This window comes from Callorhinus ursinus, unplaced genomic scaffold (genome assembly GCF_003265705.2).
Source record: "Callorhinus ursinus isolate GAN/ISIS: 27379988/994484 unplaced genomic scaffold, GSC_fseal_2.0 scaffold37, whole genome shotgun sequence".
NCBI classification, from domain to species: Eukaryota; Metazoa; Chordata; class Mammalia; order Carnivora; family Otariidae; genus Callorhinus; species Callorhinus ursinus.
Genome location: NW_027397099.1, coordinates 212,886 through 226,822, shown reverse-complemented (window position 1 = coordinate 226,822; position 13,937 = coordinate 212,886). Strand labels below are relative to the sequence as shown.

Here is a 13,937-nt window from a genome sequence, read left to right as displayed (position 1 = left end):
ATGGTACTATCATTTAATGGACAAGGAAAACTCCCACCTCACACACTGCGACCCAGCAAGCGTGTAGATGTCACAGAAGATGGGATGGGGCCCCTGGCCCCCAAGCAAATGCCCTGGGAGGGGTAGAGTAATTTGCACCAAGCCCAGCCTTCCTTATTCTAAATCACCTGAGCACCCACTGCCTGGGGGCCTTTTCTCATTATTTTCTCTAAACTATCGTTTCTTTCCTCCCTCCTTCCTTCCTTCCTTCCTTCCTTCTTTCTTTCTTTTTCTTTCCTTCCTTCCTCCCTTCCTCCCTTCCTCCCTTTCTCTCTTTCTCTTTCTCTCTTTCTCTCTTTCTCTCTTTCTCTCTTTCTCTCTTTCTTCTCTCTTTCTCTCTCTCTCTCTTTCTCTCTTTCTCTCTTTCTTTCTCTCTCTCTCTCTCTCTCTTTCTTTCTTTCTTTTCTTTTTTTTTTTTTTTTTGCCATGCCACGAGGTGTGTTTTATTTTCATTAAACATACAAATAATTTGCTATAATATCCCAGGGCAAACCGGAGAATTGGGCAGTCTGATTGGGGGGGATCCCCTCAGAGACCCGCAGGCTGGTGGCGTCGGCACGGAGTGCCCGGGTTCACAGTGCAGCTTGTCGCTCGTGTCCATCTTGCAGGTGGCTCTTCTTCCTCCACATCGCGACTGGGTGTCTCGAAGATGACGGGGGTGGGGAATCCTCTAGGTTCTTAGGAAATTTCACTCCGCTTCTCCTGCTCAATGGTCTCTTTGGTCGGCAGGGTGTTCTCCTGCGTCTCCGTTTTCTTCAGCTTGGCCTTATCGAAGCTGGCGATTTCGCCCATGTCCGGCTTGTCTGCCATTTTCTTAGAGCAATCCGTGGAGTTCCGCTCCGAGCCCGGCACCTGGTGCTGCCGCTCGCGTTGCTGCAGCAAGAGACTAAACTACCGTTTCTTAATGCGTATGTTCTCTCTGCTCTTGGCACTCAGCACCATAGCAATTTAGAGTTTTTTGGGTTTTGTTTTGTTTTGTTTAATGAGTTGCTTTACAAATACTCTATAGCTTCATGCTCTTTTTCCCCCATTGGGGGACATATGGATATCTTCCCTTTCTTTGGTGTCCTGGGTCACAAGAGAGTGGGCACTTGGCCAACAGGGAATAGATGAAGGTCACCCTCTGCACTGCTGATCTGGCTAGCATAGAGCCACTAAGAGAGTTTTGCAATAACCCCAATCACTCACTGCCCATCCTACCCATCTAGAAGCACCCCACACAGTAGATTTGTTTAGAGATTATTCCACTCTCCTATGAATAACTCAGGCCCAGTAGCAGCAAGGCCAGACTGTGACTCAGAAGCCCAAAGGGAGTTATCGTCCTCAGAGATAATTGGCCCTTTTGCCCTGATTGCTTGATCTGAAATGGCCAAGAATGGACATCTAGATTCAGCTATGAGCAGCTGGTCTCTGCCAGGCTTGAAACTGGCATTGGATGGCAAACTGGACAGAGGGAAGGCTGAGGCCAGAACGGGTAACTTGCCCAGAAGCATAACCATAACATTCCCACCACCAGCACCCCCACAATGCACATGCAGGCGGCTGAGGGCTCATGAGGTGTTTCTTATGTGTTCTTATTTGGGTTTCACAACAGCCCTTAGGGCAGCCAGGCCAGTGAGCTTTTTAAATCCCTATTTTACACTAAAAGAAGCCAAATATTCATAGAAGCACCATTCACAACTGTCAAAAGATGGAAACAATTCAGACGTCGTTCAACCAATGAATGGATAAACAAAATGCAATATATCCATACAGTGGTGGAATATTGTTCAGCCTGGAAAAGGAATCAAGGGCTGATACATGCTACAACAGGGAGGAACCTTGAAAAAAATATGCTAAGTAAAAGTAAGCAGACACAAAACGTCATATGTTGTATGATTCCATTTATATTAAATAGCCAGAAGAGGCCAATCCACAGAGACAGACGGTAGGTTACTGGTAGCCAGGGCCTAGGGTGGCTGGGGGGGGGGGGGGGGGGGGGCAGGGAGAAGGAAATGGGCATGGGGTTTCCCTTTGGGATGATGAAAATGTTTTGGTAGAGGTGGTGGTCGTACAACATAGTGAACTAAATGCCACTGAATCGTACATGTTAAAATGGTTAAAATGATACATGTTGTGTTATGTGAACTTTAACTCTATTTTTAAAAAAGAGAAAAGAAATCAGTGTTCGGTAGCTTAAGAAACTTGCTAACGTCACTGGGGCCAATGTTAGGACCCAAAGTAGATTCAGGGCTTCTGACTCACAAACCAATGTTTCCACTCCTGGTAATCACAAATCCGACCTTTTTTTTCTCTGAGTTTGGGTTCGTTTTTTTTTAGATTCTACATATAAGTGCGACTGCACACCTTAAACTCACACACAGCTGTATATAAATTCTATCTCAATAAAACTAAAAAAACAAAAACAAAAATGCAAAACGCTAACTCAGTGCTTCATCTGCTGCCCTTCAGCAAACCAACCAACCAGACAACAAAAAACCTAGGGTTTGGGTGCCTGGGTGGCTCAGTTGGTTGAAGGACTGCCTTCGGCTCAGGTCATGATCCTGGAGTCCCAGGATCGAGTCCCGCATCGGGCTCCCTGCTCAGTGGGGAGTCTCCTTCTCCCTCTGACCCTCTCCCCTCTCATGCTCTCTCTCGCTCTCTCTCTCTCAAATAAATAAATAAAATCTTAAAAAAAAAAAAAAAGCAACCTAGGGTCTGTCCCATAGTGAATGAGGTACGTCTTCAACAACCTGTGGAATAAAAAGATATTACCTTCAGATATCCTAATATCGACAGTGTTTAATGTTCAGATGAGTGCTTAAAATGGGTGTGTGTATGTATGGTTTCTGTGTGCTCACATATGCTAGAGGCAAATGTGTGTTTATATTTCCCGGCATAATTATTAGCAGGTGTCTGTTGACTTTTCCTGTGTGCTAAGTGCTGGAGATTCAAGCACTTCTAGTCTAGTTAGGGACTGGGTAACTGTACAGGACACTGCATGCCGAGGAGAAGACTTTATGGAGAGGTGGCCCTTGAATCTGGGCGTCAGGCCAGCCAGGTGGAGAGATATAAGGATCTTGCAATTTGAAGGACTTTGAGGAGGTAGTTAGGGTTTGCATCCCAGGTTGAATTTGTATCTCATTGTTTTTGCAAGAGGGAACCTCTGGCAGTTTCTGAGCAGGGTGGTGATATGTACTAAATCAAACGTCAGTTCTTCAGTGGTGTTGAAGATGGATTGGAAGGGGTGGGGTCTGGAAGAAGAGAGACTGTCGGGGACATGGCACTAGTTTCAGCATGAAGGGGACATCCGAGTTACAGAGAGAAGTTCAATTTCAACAAATATTTACGAAGCACCTCAACAACCAGGTAGGCAACATGGCTCCTTTAGCTGCTCCCCTCTAGTGGCAATAGAAGAACGAACATTAAACTTGAAGTGAAAGAGAACTTGGCTCCCAGCTGTACTTGTCACTAGCAGTGTGATCTTGGGGCTCATTTTCGTCTATCAAAGGATAAGATTGAGCCATATTCCTTCTCTTGTGTCACTTTTAACTTTAATGTTTCTAAAATGAAAAGGAAATGAGGGGCACCTGGCAGGCTCAGCCTGAGGAGCGTGTGTGACTCTTCATCTCTGGGCTGTGAGTTCGAACCCCACATTGGGTGTAGAGATGACTTAAATAAATGAAACAAACAAACTTTTTAAAAAATTAAAAATAAAAAATAAAAGGAAAAGGAAATGAGAGTTGCAGGACATACCCTTTAGAGGAGGAGACTGCAGCATAGGTTTTGGGTAATTCTAGGGTTTTTGTACATGCGGGGACTAGGTAAATGGTCGTATCATGCGCAGATGTAAGGCAATCTGGAAGGGGCTACCGAACTAAGGAAAAACCGAATTCAACTTTTCCTTTGTAGGAATTTTTTAAACTCTCCAATCTTTTTATTTCTTAAATATTTATCTATTTATTTATTTGAGAGAGACCGTGTGTGTGCGTGCACATGCTAGCGGGGGGCGGGGGAGGCAGAAGAAGAGAGAGAGAGAGAGAGAGAAAATCTCAAGCAGACTCCCTGCTGAGCATGGAGCCCAACCCAAGGCTTGATCTCACAACCCTGAGATCATGACCTGAGCCAAAATCAAAAGTCAGACACTTAACTGGCTGAGCCTCCCAGGTGCCCCTAAACTTCCCAATCTTTAAAAGACAAAAGCTGTGGGGCGCCTGGGTGACTCAGTTAAGTTTCTGACTCTTGGTTTCGGCTGGGGTCATGATCGCAGGGTTGTGAGACTGAGCCCCATGTGGGGCTCCTTGCTCAGCCGGGAGTCTGCTTGTCCCTCTCCCTCCCCATCTGTTCCTTCCCCTCTGCTCCTCCCGCCCCCACCCCGGCTCCCATGCTCTCTCTCTCTCCCTCTCTCTCAAATACATAAATAAAATCTTTAAAAATAAAAAAATAAAACCAGCAATCGATGAAATAAAAAACAAAGGTATAATCTATAAAATCAAGAAGGCCAAAATTTGGTTCTTTGAAAAAACTAATAGAATTCATAAATCTCTGGCAATCCCGATCAATAAAAAAGAAAAAGGCCAAATTACCAATATTAGGAATATTATAATAATAGCAAATTATTATAATAGCATAATATATTTATAATATTAGCTATTATGTATTATATTATCATGTATTATACATTATATAGTATATCTAGTTATATATACACATATATATGTGTGTATGTAGCATTAATATATATATGTATGTATAAAAAACATGAAATTCCTGGAAATAGGGGCACCTGGGTGGCTCAGTCGGTTGGGTGTCTGCCTTCGGCTCAGGTCATGATCCCAGGGTCCTGGGATTGAGCCCCGCATCAGGCTCCTGGCTCAGTAGGAAGGCTGCTTCTCCCTCTCTCACTCCACCTGCTTGTGTTCCCTCTTTCGCTGTGTCTCTCCCTGTCAAATAAACAAAATCTTTAAAAAGAAAAGAAAAGAAAAGAAATCCCTGGAAATAAATCTAATAGAAGATGTACATGCCTCTGCATGGAAAATTGCAGAAAACACCGAGTTAAATTAAAGAAGCCTAACATAAATGCAAGGACATACCATATTGACAGATTAGAAGATTCAGCAACGTAAAATTATTTATTCTCCCCGGCCTACAGATTCAGTGCAATTCCAATCAAAACTTCATCAGCTTTTTTTTTTTTTTAAGTAGGCTCTGCACCCAGCATGGAGTCCAGCATGGGACTTGAAATCATGATCCTGAGATACAGGGTCAGATGCTTAATTGACTGAGCCACCCAGGCGCCCCAAAATCCCACCAGCTTTTTTTTTTAAGATTTTATTTATTCATCTGAGACACAGAGATACAGAGAGAGAGAGAGAATGAGCAGGGAGAGAGGCAGAGGGAGAGGGAGAAGCAGGCTCCTTGCTGAGCCAGGAGCCCGATGTGGGGCTCGATCCCAGAACCCCGGGATCATGACCTGAGCCGAAGGCAGACGCTTAACCATCTGAGCCACCCAGGCGCCCCTTCCATCAGCTTTTTAAGGTGAAAATGAACAAACTGATTCTAAAATATACATGGAAACCAAAAGGACCATGAAAAGCCAAGATAATCTTGAAGAACAAAGTTGAAGGATTTATCCTACCAGATTTTATGACTTATTAAAAGTATATAGTACTTAAGTAGTATGGTAATGGTTCAAGAATAGACCAAATATATTAATGGCACAGATCTGGGAACCAAGAAACTGATACCACAGAGAAGTGGAGAAAAGACTGTTTTTTTTCAATAGCCACTGAACAAATTGAATGTCCATATGGGAAAAAAATGAATCTTGACCCATACCTTACACCATCTTCAAAAATCAATTTCAAGTTGATTAGAGATCTAAATATGAAAGGCAGAACAACAAAGCTTCTAGAAGATAATATAGAAGAATGTATTATTTGGAGGTAGGCAAATATTTCTTAAGTAAGACCCAAAAAGCTCCAATCATAAAATAAAAGACTGATAAGTGAAACTACTTTATGATTAACCAAAACCCATGTCCTTCAAAAGATGCCATTAAGAAAGAAAAAAGGTAAAAAAAAAAAAAAGAAAGAAAGAAAGAAAAAAGGTAATGGGTATTATATGCAACTGATGAATCACTAAATTCTACCCCTGAAGATAATAATACACTATATGTTAACTAAATTGAATTTAAATAAAATCTGAAAGAAAGAGAGAGAGAGAGAGAGAGAAAGAAAGAAAGAAAGAAAGCCACAGTTGAGAGAAACTATTTGCAAAACACATAGCTGACAAAGAACTCCTGTTTAGAATAAAAAAGACTCATGAAAGGAGAAAAGGTTAGAATAAAAGAGACTCACATAATTAAATAATAATAATAAAACTGGTCCGCATGGCCAGTCCCTCAGGGCACTACTGCTGAATGCCGAGATGTTACCAACTGCTCTGTCTTGCTCCCCGGGTTCCCCAAAAGGTAAGATGATTTTACTGCAATGATGCTGAATGCCACAGTAAGGAAGTCATTCTTACGTCAATTTTCCCCAGTCCTTCTGATTATGTCAAAGAGAAAGCCTCTGTTTGATGTTACTAGATCTTTAACACCTTGCTGGAAATTATCTTTGGCAGGCAAACGAAATCTTGCTAGAACTGATTAACAATAAGGTAATTGTTTTGTTTTTATTGTGTTTATCTTTATAGCTACCTTATATTTTTTCTAAAGATTTATTTATTTATTTGAAAGAGAGAGCCAGAGAAGGCACAAACAGGGGGAGGGGCAGAAGGAGAGGGAGAAGCAGACTCCGTGCTGAGTGGGGAGTCCAACTTGGGGCTCTATCCCAGGACCCCAAGATCATGACCTGAGCTGAAGGCAGACGCTTAACCGACTGAGCCACCCAGGCGCCCCTATAGCTACTTTATATTTTTGGCAAGAGATACCGGGTTTTCCATTTGTGAAAGTGGTATATAGTATTCTTTTTATATACATTTATTTCAGTAAAAAAGTGAGTCCATTAAACAAAACTAATACATATTTAAATAACGATGGCAAAATCCATCAGGTGGTAATGACCGTGCTTAGCATACAAAAAGGAAGGAAGGCCCCTGTATATGCCCCTGGTAGTGTCCCTACCCCCTCTATATGCCCCAGGTGAGTGTCAGTGCCCCTTATATATGCCATGGGTGTGTCCCCAGCACCCTGAAAGCCTGCTGGGGCAGGAAGGGTTTGTGAGCGCACACCAGGTTAGACTGGATGGGAATGTAACCGTCTCCCTCCCTCATGACCTTGGGCTGTATCTCTCCCTGGGGCATCCCTCCCCTGGCCCTCACCCCTGCACAAGCTGGCAGGGCATCATCTGAAGAGCCTTCCATGTTGAGGCCTAGAAGGAGGCGCAGAGGAGAAAACTTAAATTTGGGGCCCTGGAGGGGTGTGTCAGGGTGTGTGCGTCAGGGGATGGTCACCATCTGGCATCCTGGGAGTGGATGGGCAGCTGAGTGGGGGCGCTGGACCACCTATGGGCTGGGGGCAGACTCCCTGTGGGGTGCCCGCCCTCGCAGCCCTTCACCACTAGGTGGCAGATTCATACTAGCAGCCTGGAACCAGCCACACCCCCTGCCCTGCCTGACCGTCCCAGGAGCTCTGCAGGGCTAAGTCAGTCTCATTTCCCCTCAAAACCAAATCCCAGACCACAGGAATGGATCTAGAGGGTATAATGCTAAGGGAAATAAGTCAGACTGAGAAAGACAAATACCATATGACTCCACTCGTAAGTAGAATCTAAAAACAAACTACTAGTGAATAAACTAACAAAAGCAGAATCAGACCTACAAATACAGAGAACAAAATGATGGTTGCCAGAGAGAAAGGAGGTGGTGGGATGGGCAAAACGGGTGAAGGGGAGAGGGCAAAAAGAGGCAGAGCATAAAGAATCCAGTCAATGATATTGGAATAGCCATGTAACTGGACAGATGGTAGCTACACTTGTGAGCACAGCATAATGTATAAACCGACAATGTATAATGTCAAATCACTATGTTGTACACCTGAAACTAATATTAACATCGTATGCCAACTATACTCAAATAAAAATAATAAGAACCTGGGTGGCTCAGTCGTTAAGCGGCTGCCTTCGGCTCGGGTCATGAACCCAGGGTCCTGGGATCGAGCCCCGCATCGGGCTCCCTGCTCGGCGGGAAGCCTGCTTCTCCCTACTCCCACTCCCCCTGCTTGTGTTCCCTTTCTCGCTGTCTCTCTCTCTGTGTCAAATAAATAAAAATCTTTAAACAAACAAAAAAAAACAACCACAAAAAGACAGATCCCCAAGCCACCTGGTGCACCAGAAAATGAAAATGACCCCAATCAGGGATTCTTTACCCATTTTTTGCTTGGACTCCTTGTAGAGACCTGATGAAGTGCCACCCTCACTGAATGATGTTTCCAAATGCATAAAATATATAGGAATAAATAAGAAGATGTAAGAATTTTGAAAAAGTGGGCATAAGCGACTTTTCTAGATCTCCGCAATGACTAGTATGACATGAAAATGTCTCCAATTTCTGTTGGTACTGCTAATACCACTATGGTTTATTTGCTGCCTACATCCATAATGGAAGAAAATCCTAAATATCATGTAGAGGTTAATAGGTTTAAGAATTCCATGATTTCTATCTGCGAACCCAAGATTAAGAAACCCTTAGTGAAAAGAGAGGTGGTAAGGACGGGTGAAATTTAAACTGAGTGCCTTAAATCATGCACAGGGACACCTCAGTCCCTCTGTGGGAAGTGCCAAACATTTTCCCGTTATGCCCCAGCTTCGGTGCTTCCTCAGCCTTGGCCTCAAGAGGCTGGCTGTGAGCAGCACTAGACAAAGGCATAGTCCAGGCCACCAGGGTCTCAGAAGACATTCCTAGAAAAAGTGAAGATTGGCAGGAGCCTAAAATATCATCCATGCACACCCATTTAGTTTCCAGGCATTGAGATACGGGAGGAAGTAAGTGCCCAGCATCTTACCACACTCATTCAGGGCACAGCCAAACGCCCGCCCTTCATTTCCATTTCCCCACTTGGGCCTAGAGAACAAATTGGGAGGGACACAATGAGGGACATCTCCCCAAAGCAGACTAGGGGACTCTCCAGGGCCTTGGTAAGTCACCAGGTAGCCATGATGGGGAGCCTGGTTTCTTTGGGAGTAGGGGTGCTCAGAGTAAGTCTCCCTGAGAAAATGACAATTGAGGCAAAACGTGAAAGAGGGAGGGACGGATATCTGGGGAGGGAGAGGGAGAGGGAGAGAGAATCTGAAGCAAACTTGTGCTGAGCATGGAGCCCAACATGGGGCTCAATCTCATGACCCCGAGATCATTGACCTGTGTCGAAACCAAGAGTCAGAGGCTTAACTAACTGCACCACCCAGGCGCCCCCGATCTGACTTATGTTTTAACCAGGGTGATCACATGTTCTGATTTTCTGGAGTCAGTACTGGCTTACTCCTGTTGGCCATTGTAATTATTATTAGACCTCCTTTTCCTCTCAAAGAGATGATAGCTTACAGTCACATTAGCAGGATCACCTGGCTGCCATGCTGAGAAAAACTGAAGGGGGTCAAAGTTGGGAGGCAGAAGATCATTCAAGAGACCACTACAATAATCCGGGCAAGAGCAAATGGTGACTTTGGTCAGGGTGGTAGCAGTGGAAGTGGTGAGAAATGGAGGAATAAATCTAGAATTTAGTGTTTGACATGTTAATTCTTTAGACTTCCAAGAAGCCACTGGGCAAGAGGTGGATGCTGCTGGTCCATGGTGAGCCTCTGGTTCCTTGTACCCTGTCTCTTCTGTCCTCTACTGCCTGGACCACACAGACTTGTTGAGGAGGCAGTTGGATACATAGGAGAAAAGATGCTATCATCTAGGGGTGGTGGGGGCCGCCCTGGCTGTCCCTCCACAGAGCCTGGACCAGAGAATCTCTTACATCCTGCAGCGATCCAGCTCCAGAAATCCAAATACTCTCCCAGTGTCTTCCTGTTCCAACCAGAAGCTCAAGAGTTTAGAGAGGCACTCAGTTCTGTGAGCCAAGCTGTGTTCATGGTTCAACACTCAGATATTATCCACCGCTTTTTGCTAGGACTTCACACACCCTATATCGAGGACTGGCTACATAATTTGTGGGGTCCAGTGCAAAATCAAAATGCAGGGCCCTTGTTAAAAAATTATTAAGAATTTCAAGACAAGGGTGGCAGAGCATTAAGCCAAGTGCCAGGCCCTGTGCAATCACACAGCTCATATATCCATGAAGTCAGCCCTACCTGAAAGATGTTTCACAATTACTTCCAGAAACCGCAAGTGAAAGTCATATGGTATGTAAGAAAGGGCAAAACATGGAAGCCCAGGTTCACAGAACTCTGAATTGCAATTTCCACCTCCACCACTCCAGCTGCAAATTATGTGTCTGGTGGACTTCCTGTTGAAAATAAGCATTATAATGAAAGACCTACCAGACCCAGTATGTTTCTGGTCTCAGCTGCTGGATAATTTTAAAATGTGGGGCAAATGATTTCCCTGATAAGTCACACACAGATGGGGGGTGGGCATGGAAAGAAAGTGCTGGAAGGAAATTGCTCTTGGTGGGAGGCCAGGGACAAACCAAGAGAAGTCACAGGGTAAAGGGCCAGTCGGTGGTATAACAGCAATGAATAAAATACCAGCAGCCCCCCAACACTGGACTAACTCATCTGGTGTGGTGACCCTAAGTCTGGTGAGGCCTAAGTGTAGAGGTGACGCACAATGACACAGGAGTGCAGAAATGAGGACAAGACAGGTCCTACCACAGGTCCAGGGGCGGGATTGCAAGTATGCTGCCTAGGAAGAGGCTGGGGAGACAAGATGAGTTGGGGGATCTTCTAGGGGATTTGACCAGGCAGAACCAGTAATTCTTCCAGATGCTCCCTACAATCCAAGTGAGGATTCTCTCTCCTACCCAATCAAGTCTGGCCTTGATCTTGGATTTTGATCTTTGCCCCAATCTATCTCATTTGATCTGAGCTCCAAGAAGTGTTTCATTCTCTAGCAAGACGGTCAGTCAGGGTCTATCCAAGAAAACAGAAACCACACTAGTTATTTCAACAGAGAGAATTCCATATACGGAATTCAACAGGTACTGGAGCAATAAAAAGGTGAAAAGGGAATATTGACATAACAGAGACATTGTAACTTCAGGAAGCAGCTCCCCACTCCAAGGGCTGGGAGAACAGAGGACAGACACTGGGTCTATTGGAATGCAGACAATTATAGGAAGGGGCCCAGGATGCTACAGCTCAGACCTCTGGGGGGAAGTCCCCACCAGGTTAATGTGGCACCTCAAAGGTTGAGGGATGGACACTCCAGAGCTGGGCCCCAGATTTCAAGAGAGTAGGCATTTGCCTGGCTGTTATCTTTAAGGAGTGTAATGAAACTGGTTTGGCAGGTGTGGAAAGTGCCTGTCAGGGTAGAGCACAAGTTGCTATGGTGAGGTTGGTAGGAAGAGAGAGGGAACCGGACGGAGCAGCTCCCACCTCCTTGTCCCCGCATCTGTTTCCCTTTGCTACCCTAACTGGCAGAGATCACTGTGGAGCCAGCTGGCAAAACAGAAACATGGACAGCAGAGCCCCAGCCCAGCACTGCAAATCATTGCACGGAGGGTAAGTTGGAAACGGTGAGATAGTAGATTGGACCTACCAAGTCGCAAAGTTGGACAGGCCAGAGTGGTCCATCGTAGGATGGAAATGGTATACCTGCACCTGAGTCCAGGAAGAACCAGAGGACAAAATAAGCTATGTAGGCAGGCAGCCCAGACCTGCATGCCACCCACCAGAGTCACAAGTGTCTCAGCTGTGGTGCTCTGAAATCTATCACTGTGATTGCACCGAGGCCGTGCCTGCCATGAGCTCTTCCCCGCCATGACCACACATGGCACGTATACTAAAGCAGACCCATTCCTAGTAGACATAGGACTTCTGTGACAGTCAGCTTTAGCTCAAGAACTTCCTGATGGCTTGGCTAAACCTTCCTCAGATGCCTGGCAGTCTAGAATTCTTCCATCCATCTCTGTCCCCACTCGGGCTCAGACTTACATTGGGGTCTAATGATTCCCTCAGCCTCCCTATTTTCCTTCATACAGGCATTCCCACCGCCCGCCCCCCCCCTTGCTTCTTGGAGCATCTGAGTTTCTCAGCATTGTCAGAAACAAATCTTCAGGAGGGTCAGCATCTGCTCCAGCCCCAATTCCTCTGGCAGGAAATCCCCCACTTCTGGTCCCCAAATTTCTACTAGAAACAAAATTTTTTTAAAGATTTTATTTATCCATTTGTCAGAGAAAGAGACAGCACAAGCAGGGGGAGTGGCAGGCAGAAGGAGAAGCAGGCTCCCCACTGAGCAAGGAGCCCAATGAGGGACTCGATCCCAGGACCCCGGGATCATGACCTGAGCCTAAGGCAGACGCTTCACTGACTGAGCCACCCAGGCGCCCTGAAACAAATATTTTGAAGCCTAACAGAAGTCTCTGAAGATTCCGCAAAAGACTCCACATGCCGGTAAAGCAAAAGCTCATAAAGTTGAAGGGACGAAGGTGCAAACATCATTGGCACCCTGAAACAGCTCAGTCCTCAGGATTGCCCAGAGAGCCCCAACTCACCTTGGGGGCATGGGGGGAGGGGGATTGTGAACTGGTTTAGGGGAAGTGAAGACAAGGAGAACAATGGGGTGCTGTCCAGCTGGAGAAGAGCTAAATATTAGAAACTGGGAGCTCCTCCTTGATCTGGATCCCTAACCAGGGAACTGTGCCTTTTGCCCTCTCAAAAGCTGAGGCCTCACCACCCCCATTGCACAACCCCAGGAGCTCCAAATAGTTCTGCCTGCTCTGCTTTCAGAAGTGGAGCTACCCCTGGGAATCAGGCTCAGAGCTCCCATCTCTTCCAGACTCTGCGTTGTTCCAAAATGGACTGTGGGACGTGAGAATTTTTCTACCCTCCCCACCTGTTCATTCTAAACCAAGAAAGGCCATTTTTGGGCTAAAAGCTCATCTCCTTAAGAAACTACCTCTACTCTGTATGTACATTCACACCGATGAACCTTTTGTCCTTCATGGTCTTGCAACTTCAAGATGAAATTTCCCCTTAATTTTGGTAAATTATCGCTAAGACAGTTTCTTAGAGATAATGAAGATGTGGAGTGGGAATGGCTGGGTGAACAATGCCAGATATTCCAAAGACTAGTCGGATTCTTTGTGATAGAAGTGATAGGACTGAGGCTTGGCGTAGATTTTCGCCAAGTGTGACTGTAGCATATCTGTTGGTGCCCTGCCCAGATTCTTCCCTAACTGGACTGGCACTCTTCTCCTTCAGCTCCAGGCTGTTGGCAGCCAACAGCTCACACCTACATTGCTCTCTTGTCCTTGGCCAGAGCTGCCCTGCCTGGAGATGCTTTGAAGGTTATGTCCCACCCTCCAAGGGACAGCCTGTGGCCAATGACTAATGGATAAGAGTATGAAGTAGCTCAGCCCCCCTTGTCCCTGGGTGTGTGGGGGGAATCTCTGAAAATTTGGTTTCCTCCTAGACTGTCAAAATTCATATTAAAGTTTCCGAGAAATCCTTCAGAGAAGAAGAAGGAGAAGGAGGAGGAGAAGAAATCTAATTAATCCTCTAGTACTTACTCTAGCACATCTAAGCAATGTGTCCCAAGGAGCCAGTCAGGTTCAAGAGTAGGCTGGGGGTGGGAAAGGAGATTAAGAAGAATCATCTGGATTAGGAAGAACATCTAGAATGTTCTAAGACTAAGTCCATTCTGAGGATGGCTTTAGGCTTTAGGAATTAAAGAGAGGATTTGTTCTGTGACTGACTTGCAACCCTGGGAAGCTTCCAGACCAGTAGCACCCCAGCCCAACTCTGAACACAAATGAC

General features: G+C 45.5%; 1 protein-coding gene across 1 annotated transcript; it reads right to left on the bottom strand.

Moving 5' to 3' along the window:
- Window positions 1-459: 459 nt before the first annotated feature.
- Window positions 460-893, bottom strand: LOC112836968 (thymosin beta-10-like). The gene has a single exon (XM_073879987.1). It carries the CDS (start codon window positions 847-849, stop codon window positions 718-720), a length of 132 nt encoding a protein of 43 aa, XP_073736088.1. The 5' UTR covers window positions 850-893; the 3' UTR covers window positions 460-717.
- Window positions 894-13,937: the final 13,044 nt, after the last annotated feature.

Coding starts and splice junctions, on each gene's coding strand:
- LOC112836968 (XM_073879987.1), bottom strand. CDS start 849: ATGGCAGACAAGCCGGACATGGGCGAAATCGCCAGCTTCGATAAGGCC.